The sequence below is a fragment of the Osmerus mordax genome, chromosome 5, assembly GCF_038355195.1.
Source record: "Osmerus mordax isolate fOsmMor3 chromosome 5, fOsmMor3.pri, whole genome shotgun sequence".
NCBI classification, from domain to species: domain Eukaryota; kingdom Metazoa; phylum Chordata; class Actinopteri; order Osmeriformes; family Osmeridae; genus Osmerus; species Osmerus mordax.
Window position 1 is genome coordinate 13010087 of NC_090054.1, and position 15938 is coordinate 13026024.

Consider the following 15938-nt stretch of genomic DNA (forward strand, 5'->3'; position numbering starts at 1 on the left):
CCAGGACTACTAGTGCCCCAGCTTGGAATCGAATCCAGTGCCTTCTTGTCGTGAGGCAGCAGTGCACACTGAGGGTGTTCACGTCAGTGCAGTTTTTTTTCTTACACTTTGAAAACGGTTATTACATTTCTAGTTTTAGAATTGACAACTTTAGGACTCCTAAGTCTCCCTGCACTCAATAACCCTGTGACCATTTTCTCACGCCAGTGCCTCCAGTAAGTGGAAAGTCTCTCCTACACCCATACTCTCATCTACTCCTCTCTGCTTGAGCTCCTCCCTTTTTACACTGAACCCAGCCCTCACAGGTTCTTTTCCATGACAAGCCCCCTCAGGGGTGAGACTAGTTCAGCCTGTGAGACCAGTGAAGCTCGTCTTCCTTCCTCCCCTGCTGTTGTTTTCAAGGGAGACCACACCCTAGCCTTTCTGGCCAATCAGCAATGCCCTCAGAGGCGTAGGCATCAAGAGTGAGGATGCCAACTTTTAAGACCATACACTTTTTCTCTCCTCACACACTCTCATCCAGATTCGAACACGCACCCTGCTCTCGCAAACATGTCTTTCCTGTCAGGAATTCTCGGTGGTGGTAAAACAGATAAAATGGTGGACCAAGCTGTGGATAAAGTGGGTAAGTAATGACAAAGGGAAATTGAGAAAAGTCAGGGATTTCTGGAGCAGGGAGGCTGTTGTTGTGTGTCATTTCTTCTGTGCCCTTTTTTTTCTCTGTCCTACTTGCATGGTGGTGAACAATGGCTTCAACTGGGTGTAATTTAGGTCAATTAAATAAATTTTACATTTAAATATACACATTTATACAACAGGATAGCCATTTAGACCTTTACCAATAGACTTCTAAGAGCTTTACATGCCTTGTCTTCTGTAGTAGGAAAATAGTGTCTCACACAAACTGAAAATGGGCTTAGGGATATTTAGTTTTCAACACTAGTAAATAATGGGACAGGCTTGTTTGTTTAAACCCATCCCTTCAGGAAGCTTCTTTGTAAACATGTCAGCAGGCATCAAATCGATCTGATCTTCTCCGTCCGCAGTTTCCAATTTACCCTAATGAAAAGAGGGAGAAAGGAAGAGAAATGCTTTAGACGTTGATTGGTATCTGGAACCATTCTGCATGTTGATTTCATTTAGGAGGAATTTGTGTCATGTTGTCTCGTCCTTTGTCGTTCAGGCTGCTACTGTACGATCCTAATCCCGACAATTATGATGTCGTGTACAGAAGAAGAACGTAGTTACCTCTTTAATGGTTAAAACGCTGTCTTGCATTGAACATGTAACCACATAGTAACATGCGCCCATAAAAGGCCAAACCAGGAAGTTGGCATTCAACACAAAACACATAAAACCACAGATGTTGCCTTGATGTTGTTGTTGTGACTGTTCCCTGGGTTCTCATAACCTTTTCAGTAAATACATTAGATGGCATATAGTATCAAAGGTGCACTACACACCTTGCAGGTTGTATGACATTATTGATTTAATTTATAAAGGTCTTTGTTGATGTTTTTGCCGTAGCTGTGGTGGCTAAGACGAAGGTGAAGGAGATGATGGGAGGAACAGCCGCAGACGGCGCAGCTGCGGGAGGAGCAGCCGCAGGAGCAGCAGGAGCAGCAGGAGCAGGAGGGAAAGCACCTGCAGGAGGAGGAGCCGACATTGGAGGAGTAGCAGCAGGGGCCATGGATGCGTTCTCCGGAATGTTCTCCGCCGATGACAAGAAGGAGAAGAAGCCGAGCAGCGCAGGTGGAGGTGATTAAAGCATAACTACTCTACCGTTCATTATAGAATGTACACGCACACACCATCCACATGGGAATCATAAACATACGGTCCAAGGGTGAGAATATTTCCCACCGTCACAATTGATCTGCTATTTCAAAGACATGGATAGTATCAAAATGTTGACGTTACAACACTTGACATTGTCCACTCTTGTCCCTCAGCGCTTGATTTGGCTGACTCGTTGGACTTCTGATTAGACGACCACGACGACATCCGCGGAGACCAAATACTGTGGTTTGAAGAGTCTCTTCAGCTGAGCTCCATATGAAAGACATTCCTTGTTACCTAGACTACTTTGGCGGAACCCAGAGTATCCACATTCCGCTGTCAGGCTGCACAGTTTATGGAGTTTTAACTCATTGTTAGACCACTGGTGTCCCTCAGGCATTGGTGCACCAATATGCTATATATATGCACTTAAAATATCTGAATTCTTGATTCTTACATCAATAGGTTTAACTAACTAAACCTTTGTTGAAGATCATAGTTTGTCCTCATATTGTTTAACCTCATTACTCAGTTGATAATTCTGTAATTCTGTTGACACACGTTGGAGAATAAAATGTTGATTGGAAATCTGAAAGGTTCATGTTAAGTTTTTTTTAAACATGATAGTGCCAAACATGAAACAGCAGCAGGATTCCCCATGAGAAATGTGTGACCAGTTCGATTCAATTGCACAGTCACCAACACAAGAGTACAGCATTTTGTGGTTTAATTGTTTTCAACAAAAAAAAGCAATACAAATTCTCTTACATAGTATCCCAAAGCGGTTTAAATCAAAGCTGATAAGGAAAAATAACCATTCGTTTTCCACATTTCCTCCCATCTACATTTCCAGTTGCCCTAGGGATGCTGAAAATAGAACCGCTATGAAAACACAAACCTCTACTGCACCATTAAAGAACAAAAAAAAAAAAGAAGTACTGAAACCCATTCATTTTCCACTTGTAACAGAGTACATAGAGAACCAAAGTCTGCTTTGCAAGTGACCAAATATTAGACATGGTTGCATTTTGATATTTGAAGACATCTCTTTGATAAGTCTCTCTGGGTGACCTAAGAACCTATGTACGTGAGAACAGCGGGCTCCTGGCAGGCAGTGGTGGTAACTTGCTCCATTCCACACAGGGAATCATCCTGTGATATTAAGGCTTTACGTGTCTGAATATATATCTGATATGCTTAAGAGGTCATTTGAACTAGTTCTACCCATCGGTGATATGTGGTGTACGGAAATATGGTGTTATAAGCTCAAGAAGCAGAGCGGGTCTTCGTACAAAGAGCTAGGCTATAACAGCTGTCAACCTGAATGTATTTGGTGTCTGCAGGCATGAGTAAATGCTAATAGTAAAAATAGATTGTAACAGATGGAATGACTGAGAAAATAATTAGGTTTACTATAAAGGTATATATATAACCATTGATATAAATTCATAAAATAGCCCTATTGAAATGAAGGCTAAAGCTGGTACAGTGTTCTCAGGGGGCTGAGGAACACTGGACCTAGACAAAAAAGTGTGCGTGTTGTCTTCTTAGAAATACAAAAGCTTTGATAATAATGATGTTGTGTCAAATGTAAACGCTCAATAAGATGCATCAGGGTTGTATGAGGGCCCTTTGAAGAATTGGCGTGAAGCGGGAAAGGGGGTTAGGGGCGGCCTGAGGCCTGTCGGGATGGACAGGCACGGACAGACGGAGGCAGGTCAGGTTGTCTATGTGAAGGTTAGGCCGGCCTCGTTGTACACCTTGAAGACCTTCTCGATGGCGTTGACGTAGGCTGCCGTCCTCAGGTCCAGGCCCAGGTTGTACTTGTTGGCCGTGCGCATGATTTGCTGAAGGGAGAGAAACCAACAAAAAAAAAAACAGAGCTCAAAATAGAACGTTTGAAAGCGGACGCCCCTCCTTCTCTGTCGACCCGTCTCCGCTACGTCTGCCCACGAGGCCACCGGCAGCAGCGCTCCTCTGGGTGCTCATGTCGACACAACGCCCCAGGGAACGAACCAAGTCACAACACGCCAAACGTCCCACAACTTGTATTACATGTCCTAGTGGGTGGCATGAGAGCGCTTTGTGATCGAGTGGGTGACGTTCCCTGCAAGCTCTGGACTCAGTCAGCCGTGACATTAAAGTCTTCTGTGCGCATGGGGTGTGGGGGATGTAGGTGGGAGGGTGGGGGTGTGGGGGATGTAGGTGGGAGGGTGGGGGATGTAGGTGGGAGGATTTAGGTGGGAGGGTGGGGGTGTGGGGGATGTAGGTGGGAGGGTGGGGGATGTAGGTGGGAGGATTTAGGTGGGAGGGTGGGGGGGATGTAGGTGGGAGGGTGGGGGTGTGGGGGATGTAGGTGGGAGGGTGGGGGTGTGATTAGGGCTGGGTAATGGCCTGAATCCTGCTTGTTTTCCCTCTCCGGCGTCTCGAAGCATCGGAGCTGGAACAATGAGAGATGAACAACAGAGGTCGACTCTGCTTACCAACCGTCTCCACGCTCACAGAAAGCAGGTACGGGTGTGGCCTGGGTGTGGCCTGGGTGTGTCCTGGGTGTGTCCTGGGTGTGGCCTGGGTGTGGCCTGGGTGTGGCCTGGGTGTGGCCTGGGTGTGGCCTGGGTGTGTCCTGGGTGTGTCCTGGGTGTGGCCTGGGTGTGTGGGTGTGTTTGTCTGTCTATTGCATCAGTGTGTAGGCCTCATTTTACAACCCCAAAACAGAATGAAACTGTAATAAAATCAAAGTGAAAAGCCTCATTGTCCCAAGCTCAGTAATGAGCTGTAAAAAAAAACAAAACCAGAAATGGAACTTCACTATGGAACACATGGGCCAACATTTAAGACTTCATTCCCTTTCATCATCATGACTAATTATAAGCACCAAAGCTTCATTAGAGAAACCCAGTGCTCCCGTTCTTCCGATAAAGAAAAGGAGAGAAAGCCTCCGACCTGCGTGGGGGGGGGGGAGGGGGCTTCAGAATTGCTAAGCCAATCAGAGACTTACCCTGGCAGAGCGCTCCATGGTGTAAGCCAATCCTGAGTGAACAAGGTCCTTCTCTGAGGCTCCCTGGAAACCAAGACGAGGAGAAGAGGTAGTGAAACCAACGCTCACAACACAAGCAGGCAGGCAGAGATACACACACACACACACACACGCAGAGAGAGACACACACAGACACACGCACTGAAACCAGACGGTGTGGACATTTACAGCTTTGGGTCTAACTGAGATAAATCTGTGACCTAGGAGGTAATCAACCTGCAGGGCCGATGTTCAGGGTGTCATATACATCAACGTCACTGTAGCGTATGGATGCTGGGGTGGAATTCACCAAATGGCGGGCAGCTACATAAAGAGGACAAATGGCATTCCACTGTGTAGTCCTTGAGGTTTCATAGTCAGTGGCATGACTCATTAGCCTGACGTTGTCATACTCATAATTCTAGTCAGAATATGAGTCTGATAGCGCTCCGTTGGGCTGTGAATATGGGGCGTGTTTCAACCGAACCCGGAAAAAAAAAGCCTCTTCGCTCAATTGGATAGACCTACAACCAATCAGAGTAACGTAGTATGTTATTTGTTGAAAACGAATTCAACCCAAGCGCTCTTTGGTGACGTGGTTGATTACGTTACTGTTGATCATCTGTCCATCATCGTATATAAAACCCGCCCTGACAATTTGATTGGTCCGAACAGCTCTTGTTCGGACATAGTTTTCCCCCAACCGAGCGACCCCAGACCCAACTTCCCGACCAACATTTTTTGTGGGCGGGGCTAAGTTCGGCTGGCACCCAGGCTAATGACTCATGACATCAGGATCATATTCCGCTGTTCTATTCTCCCATACACCGGTCATTCCATAGGGGTTTCACATAACGTGACATGATAACAGGAGCAGGTTCACAGATGGCTTTGAAGTGGATGCGTGTGTTTCCAGTTCTTGTCTGACCCGTAGCAGATATGCAAATCCAACAAGGCTCAGCCTTCTATCTATTGTGATACCTTTAGCAGTTTGAACATGTGTATGGTAAATAGGATAGGGGGATGGGTGGAGGAGGGACAGCTGGGGGGAAGGGGGGTGGAGGGAGGGGTGGAGAGAGTGGTGGAGAGAGGGGTGGAGGGAGGGGTGGAGGGAGGGGTGGAGGGAGGGGTGGAGGGAGGGGTGGAGGGAGGGGTGGAGGGAGGGGTGGAGGGAGGGGTGGAGAGAGGGGTGGAGGGAGGGGTGGAGGGAGGGGTGGAGGGAGGGGTGGAGAGAGGGGTGGAGGGAGGGGTGGAGGGAGGGGTGGAGGGAGGGGTGGAGAGAGGGGTGGAGGGAGGGGTGGAGGGAGGGGTAGAGAGCACTCACAGCGATGCGGGCCTGGAACTCCGAGGTGGGCACCACGGGGATGGCTCCTCCGTGCTTCCCGAACTTCCTCTCCAGACTCTCCTGGACAGACACTGGAGGAGGAGGGGACACGGTCAGGTCAGGTCACTGACGGGTGATCCAGCTCAGGACCACCGTACTCTGAAGACGGATGACTAGCACTTCTGGCACATGGATACGTTAGCGTTTTCATAGCTTTCGGTATTCTAACAGTTGTTTTCTAACAGTGTCTTGATTGACGGTCTGCTCGGACACTCGTACAGTTCGGGGAATCTTCTGGAACGATCAAATACAAGCTCCAAAAAACTCCTCTGCCAACAACTGAACTCTTGTCCGGCACAAGGTTAACAAGACAGGAAAAAAGAACAGGCTGATACAGAAGTATTACGATAAGAATCAAGCACGGGCAAGCTCTTGAAGAAAGACTGGATCTAGTGTCCTCCTGCCTAATTGACCCCCTCTTCCCAGAAACCGTGCATCACATGACTTCCAACAACAGGGTGTCTAGGGGGGTTGGAAGGGGAGGGGGCTGTACAGAATCCACAACAGAGTGTGTGTGAGAGAGAGAGAAAGAGAGAGACAGAGAGAGAAGAAAGAGGAGAGAGAGAGACAGACAGAGAGAGGAGACAGAGAAGAGAGACAGACGAACAGAAAGAGGAAGCGAGGAAGAAGTCACGTTCTTCTCATTTCACCGTCCTAATTGACGTCCTGTTCTTGACGTGACATTCCCCCCCCCCCCCCCTCCCCCCCAAGCCGTCCCACGCAAGTCGCCCTCATTCCTCAGGCGTATCATTGGGCCTCGTCCTCCCAGTGGACCGGGGGGCAGACTTACTGAGCAGGTGGTAGTTGGACTCCCTCTCGTACTTGAAGGTCAGGCGGCCGTAGCTGACGTGGTTCAGGTTCTTCAGCCACTCAAAGTAGGACACGGTCACGCCTCCGGCGTTCAGGTACATGTCCTGAAAACAGAAGGGCGAGACACTGGTGAGGTTCCACACACCGGGGGGGCGCCTGACCACCTGCGCTGTACGGTCCAGGCGGAGGTGGGTGACCAGAAAAGGCCACATGGGGGTTGGTGCCCAGCTGTAACACAGCAGGACTCTCCTCTCAAGACAGCGTGTCTGGGATCAGACCAGAGGACATATGGTGTATCTCCAGAGAGTCTCTGCTCTACCACTGGGGAGGTGAGTGTTTTTTTGCAGAGTGGCGTCCACAGTTATCGGGACAGATAGTGGAGAGGCTCCACATTCACTTTGACTGATACTCTTGTCTGGCATGTGGTTCTGCTTGGTTGGCGAATGGTGGATATTATGATATAGCTCTTTGCCGTTTCTGGTTTCAAGCCAAGCTTTCCTGGACGAAGGGCTTTCTGAAGCGAAACCATCCAATCAATACCCAAATGTTTAAGCCATTACCGGAATCTTTCTACCGTATTTGGTACTGTAACTATAGAGCCGCAATCTCTTAAAAATCTATCTGTTTTAATTCAAATACAGGCAGACAAAACATGTCATCTTCCAGGACCAGCAGATAATTGTGCGATTCTGAATGTGGAGGATGAAGTACGGATGCAGGGTCTTACAGGGATCACCATGATGTTCCTCTCTAAGAAGATCTTGTCAGCTGAAGGGGTGGTGGGGCCGTTGGCTCCCTCTGCAATGATCTGGAACACACACACACACACATTATAAACAACAGTTTCTCTTGTCACAGTTTGATTCAAGTCAAGTGAACCCGAGAAGGTCATTTTGTCAGCAAAACTAACATCTTCTTTTCGGCCCAAACAACTGTACAGTGTTTTTGGTGATGGTTACTAGAATAATAATGTATTTGTTTAGCAGTTGCTTTTGTCCAAAGCTGCAAAGATGTCCAAAGATGACCTCTTCATCTGCAGCAAAGTGCTCTAACCACTGAGCCACACCCTCTTATGAAAAAACAACAGCCCTCCTCGTGTTCGACGGCCAGCGTTCGACCTCTGACCTTGGCTTTGATCTTGTGGGCGTTCCTCAGGGTGAGCTGCTTCTCGCTGGCGGCGGGGATCAGGATGTCACAGTCGGCCTCCAAGATGCTCCCCTCGTAGGGCGTGGAGTTAGGGAAGCCCACGATGGTGCCGTTGGCCTGGAACACCGAATAGAGTTCACAAACCTACACCCTTACATGCCGATGACCATCGTTATGTCCTGGGACGATGACCTCATAGGATTATACTCATCCGTTTCGCAAAATGAGATTCGATTGGCGGGTTTTGGGAGGTCTTAAGAATGCAGTTACGTCATACAGCCCCTAGGTGGCATCCTAATACAATGCTTTCTATATCATGTGACGCCGTAGTGCTGCAGCACCTGGCACAGCTCAGTTTAAACCTGTACCATGTTGAACACATAAACCATGCACGCCCCTCCCATTCAAAAAATACATCATATTTCACTTTGTGGGAGAGAGGCGTGGTTCTTTACCAGCTTGTAGTCTTCCAGCTCTTTGGGGTCGATGCCATTGGGGTTCCAGATGCTTCCATCCACCTCTCCTATTCCTACACACTTGGCCCCAAAACGGTGCAGGTAACGCATGGAGTGGAGGCCCACGTTACCGAAGCCCTGAAACATGAGAGATAAAAGTCCAACAAGCTTTAGAATTCACTGGTGTGGTAATGTGAAGAAGCTATTCATTGCCAAGTGGTCCGATAGCGCTGAATATTTATTAACATGAACACATGGTATCCACGTGGAGAGTTCTGGTCCGCTGGATTTACAGTTGGCCCAATGACGATAGTCCAATGCAGCTGTTGATTAACATGTTGAGGAAGGAGTCTCTGTTGGTGTTATGTAAACCATCACTCAGCTCACTGGGCCTTTACAGGAAACCAGGACGTGCCTTTTAAATATCCTTTTGATGAACTGGCAACAACAAAAAACACGCAAGACCCTACCTCCTGTTATTTAACTTGTTCAAAAACATTCATCATTGAATCACTGCCATTTTCAAAATGACAGGTCTTCTGCAACCCAGTCAGTCAACCAGAAAAGCCTTCTTTGGCACTGCTACTGATTGGAATGGCTATAAATAAGCTTCATTGCAGATGTACATCTGGTCTGATTTACATTTACATTTAGTCATTTAGCAGACGCTCTTATCCAGAGCGACTTACAGTAAGTACAGGGACATTCCCCCGAGGCAAGTAGGGTGAAGTGCCTTGCCCAAGGACACAACGTCAGTTGGCATGACCAGGAATCGAACTGGCAACCTTCGGATTACTAGCCCGACTCCCTCACCGCTCAGCCAACTGACTCCCTATCATCTATCATCTATGTCAATCACGTTGCCATAGTTACAAGACAAATCCAATCTTATTTGCATAGTCCTATTCACAAGCAATGTCACAGAGGGGGTTTCACATACCCCCCACAGAACTACACCGTAACCAACCCAAGCCCCTCAAACGACCCTCAAACGACGACTCCAGGACGGCCAATCAGAGCCCTGGACTCGGTGTCTCCGCCCCCCTCAGCCGAGCACAGCCATTCCGGGTGCTTCCCAGCCACCCCCCCCCCCTCCCTCCCTACCTGGATGACGAAGGTCTTGTCGGTGAAGCCGGGGCTGAGGCCCAGCTGGCTCATGTAGGTGGCCTCGTTGATGAAGTTCTCGATGCCGTGGAAGACCCCGCGGCCCGTGGCGGAGATCCTGCCGTGGATGCCTCCCTGGCTGATGGGCTTGCCGGTCACGCAGGCGTGGGCGTTGATATCCTGGGGCGGGGCGGGGCGGGGCGGGGGACAAGAGGCAAAGGGAAGAGTTGGAATGTATTCGGTTTGAATGTGCTCGAGAATGTGTCGGGTTTTAAGTTGCGGGTTCAGTGTTTTGTGTCACGGTTCAATGTAGGCTATGCAAAGGGGTCAAACGCAAAAGGGTACGTAAAACAGCTGAGAATTCTTCGTCGGCAGAGACGGAAACTATTTTAGCGATAGCCCCATGAGAACGTGTGAACACTCGAGGGGTCCGCGGTGCTCTAACGTCTAACACGTCTTTGTCATCAAGTAAATCAATGCAAAGCCAAGACAACACGACTGGTCGGTAGAGGAGGACTCCGTGTCCCTCGACCAGGTCATGTGCTGGGGGTGGATTTCTATATAAGGACACTTACATGGTGTCCCATGGTGTTGGCGTAGGTGTCAGCAATCCAGGACATCTCCCTCTCTCCAGTACTCATGTCAGGGGCGGGGACGTCAATGCCGGGTCCTGGCAGGGGAAAGCAAACACGACGGTGTTCCGTTTCAGTGAACCGTTTCTTTACACCAACTAGAAAGCTGTACGTAATTCCTTGCTATAGCTCTCAACGTGAATGAAAAACAACAAAGAAATCTCAGAGAACATCCTCGTTCTGCGACCCCCGATGAAATATTCCGGTGGGAAACGGAAGGGCTAAAATAGCGTGGCCCGTTTTAGAACGCTGACACGGGGGTCGGCGGCCGACATGCCGAAGCCAGCCGAGCCGCCATGCAGCCTTGCATATTTACACCACCTTACACACACACACACATGCACCACCACCCCCCGCCCCCTCCTGCACCCTCAAAGCAAGGAATGCGGCCACGCAGGTGGGTCTGTCAGTTGATGTGTAACACGGCCATATTATGGCTACACGAAACGGTCCCCTCCCCCACGAGGCCCATTCGTTTCCTTGATGATTTGGTGCTCGCGCATCTGACATTTACAGCTCCGTGGGGGATTGCGAGGATGAGTCCTTCTTGCGCCTCTGAGCTGGGGGCGCCCCAGCAGAAGCTGCTCCGCAGAGGCCTCGGGCCGGGTCACTTCACACACACTGAGTGAGCGACCCTGAGACAAACACTGAGGCCCGCAGGACAGACCGTCCTGTTGTTCTCCACACTGAACCCCTTGCCTGAAAAAGCCTACCGTTTCACCTCACCCCCCCACTTTGGAAAAGATTGAGCGTTGTGCTTTCCCAGGACCTAAGCTGCAAATAAAAACGCGATCACGTATGCAGATAGCGGAAAAGCAGAAAGCTGTACGTCGCTTTTATGGAAAGCGACGTACAGCGTACGGGGGGAATCTGAACCTGATCTGCCGTCCAATGCTCCAAGCACTGAGCTATGCCCTCCATAGTGTAGCTGTCACTGTGGGGGGGGGAGGGGCCGTGAAGATGCTGGAGTGCAGTCTCTGATGGTGCATGGGGGGGGAGGTGTGGACCACGTCCCCTCCCCCACACGGAGGGCTCACTGAGTCACATGCACATAGATCACCCCCGAGTCATTTACAACCGTGCTCCCTGGAAACAACAAGCCACTGACCGATGAAGCCCTTCTTGGCCAGCTCGATGGTGAATCTCCTGGTGATCTTCTCCAGTTCGTTGTCCTGAGAACAAAGCACATCAGATACCAAAGTCAAGTCAAATGTATTTATAAAGCACATTTCAAAACAACTTATGTTGACCAAAGTGCTGTACAGTCAAAACATATAACCAGATAGACAAAAAAATCCTACCCAATTGCAGACTCAAATGCAAAAGAATAAAGATGGGTCTTAAGGTGGGATTTCAAAACGTTGCTACTAGTAGAGGACCCAATATATAAAAGGTAGGCTGTTCAACAACTTTGGAGCAGAAACAGTACGGACAGTACGGAAAAAGGCACGATCTCCTTTAAACGTGACCGTGCAACGCACAAAAGCAGTGTGTTGGACGACCTCAAGGGTCCTTGAGGAAGAGTGCTGGCTAAGGAGGTCTGAAATATAAGAGGGTGCCGATCCATGCAGGGCATTAAAAACAAATACAAAGAACCTGAAAACCTATGTTTTAACAATGGGTTCATAATCACAGCACATTTCTATACATGAACTACATCAGCCCAACTGCTGGGCGACAAAGGCTGCTTGTCTATGTGTCGATGCAGGAGAACTTGACGTCGACCCGGCAACAAACCAGCACAGTCGACAACAGCACAACAGACTGAGGTCTCAGGGGGGACAGGCATGCCTCTGCTTTGTCAAGAGCACAGACAACTCAGATGTGCCGAACAGGAAAGAGGGAGGAGAGAAAGGGGAGGGAGAGAGAGGGGGGGAGGGGAGAGGAGAAGGGGGGAGGGGAGAGGAGAGGGGGGGAGGGAGGGAGGAGAGAAAGGGCAGGGAGAGGAGAGGGGGGAGGGGAGAGGAGAGGGGGGGAGGGAGACCCAGTCACGATATCTGCCAGCGGACAGCTGATGGTTCAGCCTTTCTCTCTACCAGTCGGTCAGCCCCCAATAGGTAGAGCTGCCAAGGCCTAATGGAGCCCCACTTCCTGCCAGAACAAAAACAAACTGGAAGCGCCGAGTTTCAGTTTCCCGTAGAGGTAAACACGATATAGAACTCCGAAACTTTGGACACTGTTCTCAGCAGACTAGGCTCTAGACTGTGGATGTCCTAGTGATGATTCGAGCGAATATTCCCTATGAGCATGTACAGAATAAGACCGTGCATCTTCTTTTATTTCCATCTGTCTGGCGGCATCCTGTGGGCTTTTCCTCCGTTGTAGCGTAGGAACATAACATCCTGCAGCCATATTGTTCACGTCTAAAGAAAATATTGGAATGGACCCAGAGAAGCTGCTGTTGAACCTACGCCTTGGAGCAAGGGATGATGACTCTATAAATACAGTGTTACGCCTGCACCTGTAATTACAGCCTCAGGCGCCACAGTAATGTGAGCTCGTAAGGGTATCCTGTGAAAGACAGATAATAGCACGAATATCAGTCAGGATGAAGCGATTGAACCCAAATGACGACTTACAGAGTAATTTCGCGGGTTAATTTTCACCCCTGCTTTGGCTCCTCCGAATGGCACATCTGAGGTACGACAGAGAAACATTTAGTCATGAACACCTTCAAAATCACATCGAAAATACTAGATATTGAAATATAGAAATACACAGTGTATGTGTGTGTGTGTGTGTGTGTGTGTGTGTGTGTGTGTGTGTGTGTGTGTGTGTGTGTGTGTGTGTGTAAACATGCACGTACCCACAACAGCACATTTGTAAGTCATCAGAGAGGCCAAGGCTTTCACCTCGTCCACGGACACCTCTGTGCTGTAGCGTATACCTGAAGCAAACAACCAAACAGTCAGTGAGCTCTTCATGTGATGAAGCTGCCTGGATCCATAAAGAGATGAGATTACCTGTCGGGCTAAAGTGGACATAAATCTAATGATTCTAATCGTACATTTCTTTTGTATTAGGCCTTATGAGTTGTACATGTTGTGGCTGTATTTGTAGGTGTGTGTCTCACTTTTTGTCATTCGTTGTTTCTCCTACAAAAGTCTCAGAGTCCCAACAACAATACCGTTAGATATTTAGGGGAAACGTTTGCAAAACCAACAACTGTCTCATTCACTAACTCGGGATTGTCACCACGTCATTGATGGAGATGGTTACACTTCCACACTACAGGCATAAATAATTCTGCAGTTGCAACCTAATAGCAGAACAGGTGAAATCCACATCAAAACCAGGGGGCATTTCTAGACCCCTTCACCATTATCTGGATTAGTCTGGTACTGCCCTGAATGGGATGCAGGTCTAATCCAATTAAGTTCACAACAATAAGAAAGCAGGCTATCTCAAAACACTGACCCTTCTGGAAACCAAAACATTGCCACTATCAGAATAGGAAAACCGATTGTGTATGTCATGTGTATGAGAGACAGTAGGAAAGCAATTTGTGTTTTCTATGTTCACACTTTACCATGCCAGCCCCACAAACTCATGGTCCGTAAAGATTCAATTTGTGCCAACTCCGAACCCGCCATTTTACACTACACCACTTTTGGTTCGGTTCTACACTTCAGGATCAAAATGGTTGCAGCTGGACAGAAAGTGGTTACAGTAGAGCTCCACAGCTCTGAGGGGAGGCTTGCATGTGGATGGGAGGTGGAACCCACCCCTCCCTCGCCCAAACACTGTGACTCATGTTTGAGTCCACAGGCAGACAGGCCATGCCTCCACTCTTCCACTCGCAGAGAGAAAAAAAACATGGTGAACTGGAAAATAGGTGTGGTCACTGGGCACACAAACTTCAGTAGGCTGAGGTTCTAAAGGCAGGGTAGGCTTGTTTAATTAGGCCAATTCAGATAAGATGGGGTGTCCCTTATATTTCAGTGGCAGCCACTCTGTTCCAGCAAAGCACATCACTGCAATGACATGCACCGGTAAAGTTATCTCAAACTATGTCCAAGTGTTTCTAATATCTCCAGTGTAAGTCATTCTCCCTGGTCCTGATTTACTATAATTGAAAGGTGAACTAGCCATGATGATTCAGCTCAGCAACTTTCTAAGGGTTGCTGTGTGGGATATAGCCCAAGAAAAGCTAGGCTATATGATAAGCCTTGTGTGCACAGACTGCCTGGTTAAACAAACGTAACTATTACAGTTACTGGATTGTCAGCATTCCTGTCCAGGGCAGAAACTATTAAGAGTAGAAAAAATTGCTTTCAAATCTCTCTTCTCCCGGATCCTTTCCATGTTTACGGGTTGGAGGGCAAGGGCTGTAAGCAAATAGTTTTGGAGGACTCCTGCTTCTGACATTCTAGCTACGGGCCAGGTAACATTAGCTAAAGTGAAACGAATCATTAAAGGACGTGTTAGCAAGCACCAACTACAACACCCATTTCAGCCAGGCTGGCAAAGGATGAAAAAACACTAACGTAACTTTTTTTGATTGGCCAAGCTGTCAGGATACTAGTTCAGTAGCTGGGAAAACTGCAAGGTTTGTCACAATGCTTTTGAATATGCAATGCATAACCCTGACAGTCAGGGGGCATGCTAGAAAGCTTGTCCCAATAGCTAGATATCCAGCTAGAACTAGCTAAGTTAGTTGATTTGAACACAACGAACAACTAGATTCTATTTCAATATATTTCAATTTTACAACACAAGAAAGCTAGACACTAGAATGATAGCTCTAACTGACAGAAAACTTTAACACCAACTAAAAATCAATTTATGGAATCAGCTTCGTATATCTAGGCGCCTGCTTCAATTGCCGGGGCGGGGGAACATCTCCCGCCGACTCGCTCACCTCCTTTGCACGGTGTCCGGTGCTGGCTGTGCTGGGCCCGGTAACCCTCAATCACCTCCCATTCGCCGTTGTCTCGCTTGATGGGGAAACACACACTCAAGACGTGGTTGCAGGGCTTAATAATTTTGAGAATTCCGCGAACTCGGTGTCTCTTCTGTTCAGGTGTTTCCTTATTCCTGAGGTCTTCCACCAATTTGTCCTCAACGATATTTGCGCCACGGTCGAAGAATCCCTCAACCATTCTGAAGAAGTTGGGGTCATCCTCTTTTTCTCCTACGGCCTCGCTGTAGTGGCGCACCCGCATCAAGGACGCGGAAGCTGGAAGAGCAGAGTCGATACATCCCGAGGCCAGCGCACTGCTTGCTCCACGGGTAAGTAATTCTCCGAAATACCTGTACATTTTGACGTTATAGGGGCAGTGTGACCAGATATTTCCTTAAAATGTGGGGGAAGACAATGTCATGGGTCGGGGGGGAAATTAAAATTAGAAGAAGACAACAACTCCTCCCTGCCCTGTACGGTTTCCGCAATGATCTGACAGCAGTCATTCCGTCCCTTTCTGTTTTAAAGGACAGGCGTGTTTGTGTAGAATAGAGTCCCCTCCTCCCTCCCTCACACTGGAAGTGATCCCCGTGCACGTGCACATTCTCGTGGACCAACTGGACTGACTATCAAACCTATAAAATAGGTTTGAGAGTCAATCAATAATTTACTTGTAATGTAGCATATACAAACAATATTTTTAGTAAAA

General features: G+C 48.4%; 2 protein-coding genes across 3 annotated transcripts; one reads left to right on the forward strand and one right to left on the reverse strand.

The window, feature by feature from the left end:
- The first annotated feature begins 466 nt into the window (after positions 1–466).
- zgc:193505 (uncharacterized protein LOC559113 homolog) lies at positions 467–2374 on the forward strand. Its single transcript, XM_067236178.1, has 3 exons — positions 467–625; positions 1528–1758; positions 1953–2374. Exons 1-3 carry the CDS (start codon positions 553–555, stop codon positions 1982–1984), a joined length of 336 nt encoding a protein of 111 aa, XP_067092279.1. The 5' UTR covers positions 467–552; the 3' UTR covers positions 1985–2374.
- On the reverse strand, positions 621–15696 carry LOC136943037 (glutamate dehydrogenase, mitochondrial-like). Of its 2 annotated transcripts, none has more exons than XM_067236177.1 (13): positions 15188–15696; positions 13133–13213; positions 12906–12961; positions 11435–11498; positions 10270–10364; positions 9695–9874; positions 8591–8728; positions 8115–8252; positions 7717–7797; positions 6970–7093; positions 6120–6211; positions 4778–4840; positions 621–1059 (listed from the first exon to the last, which is right to left on the reverse strand). In XM_067236177.1, exons 1-13 carry the CDS (start codon positions 15585–15587, stop codon positions 940–942), a joined length of 1632 nt encoding a protein of 543 aa, XP_067092278.1. In that variant the 5' UTR covers positions 15588–15696; the 3' UTR covers positions 621–939. The 2 variants fall into 2 exon arrangements, with proteins under 2 accessions (XP_067092278.1, XP_067092277.1); XM_067236176.1 differs by lacking the exon at positions 621–1059 and adding an exon at positions 2490–3626.
- Between the last annotated feature and the right edge of the window lie 242 nt (positions 15697–15938).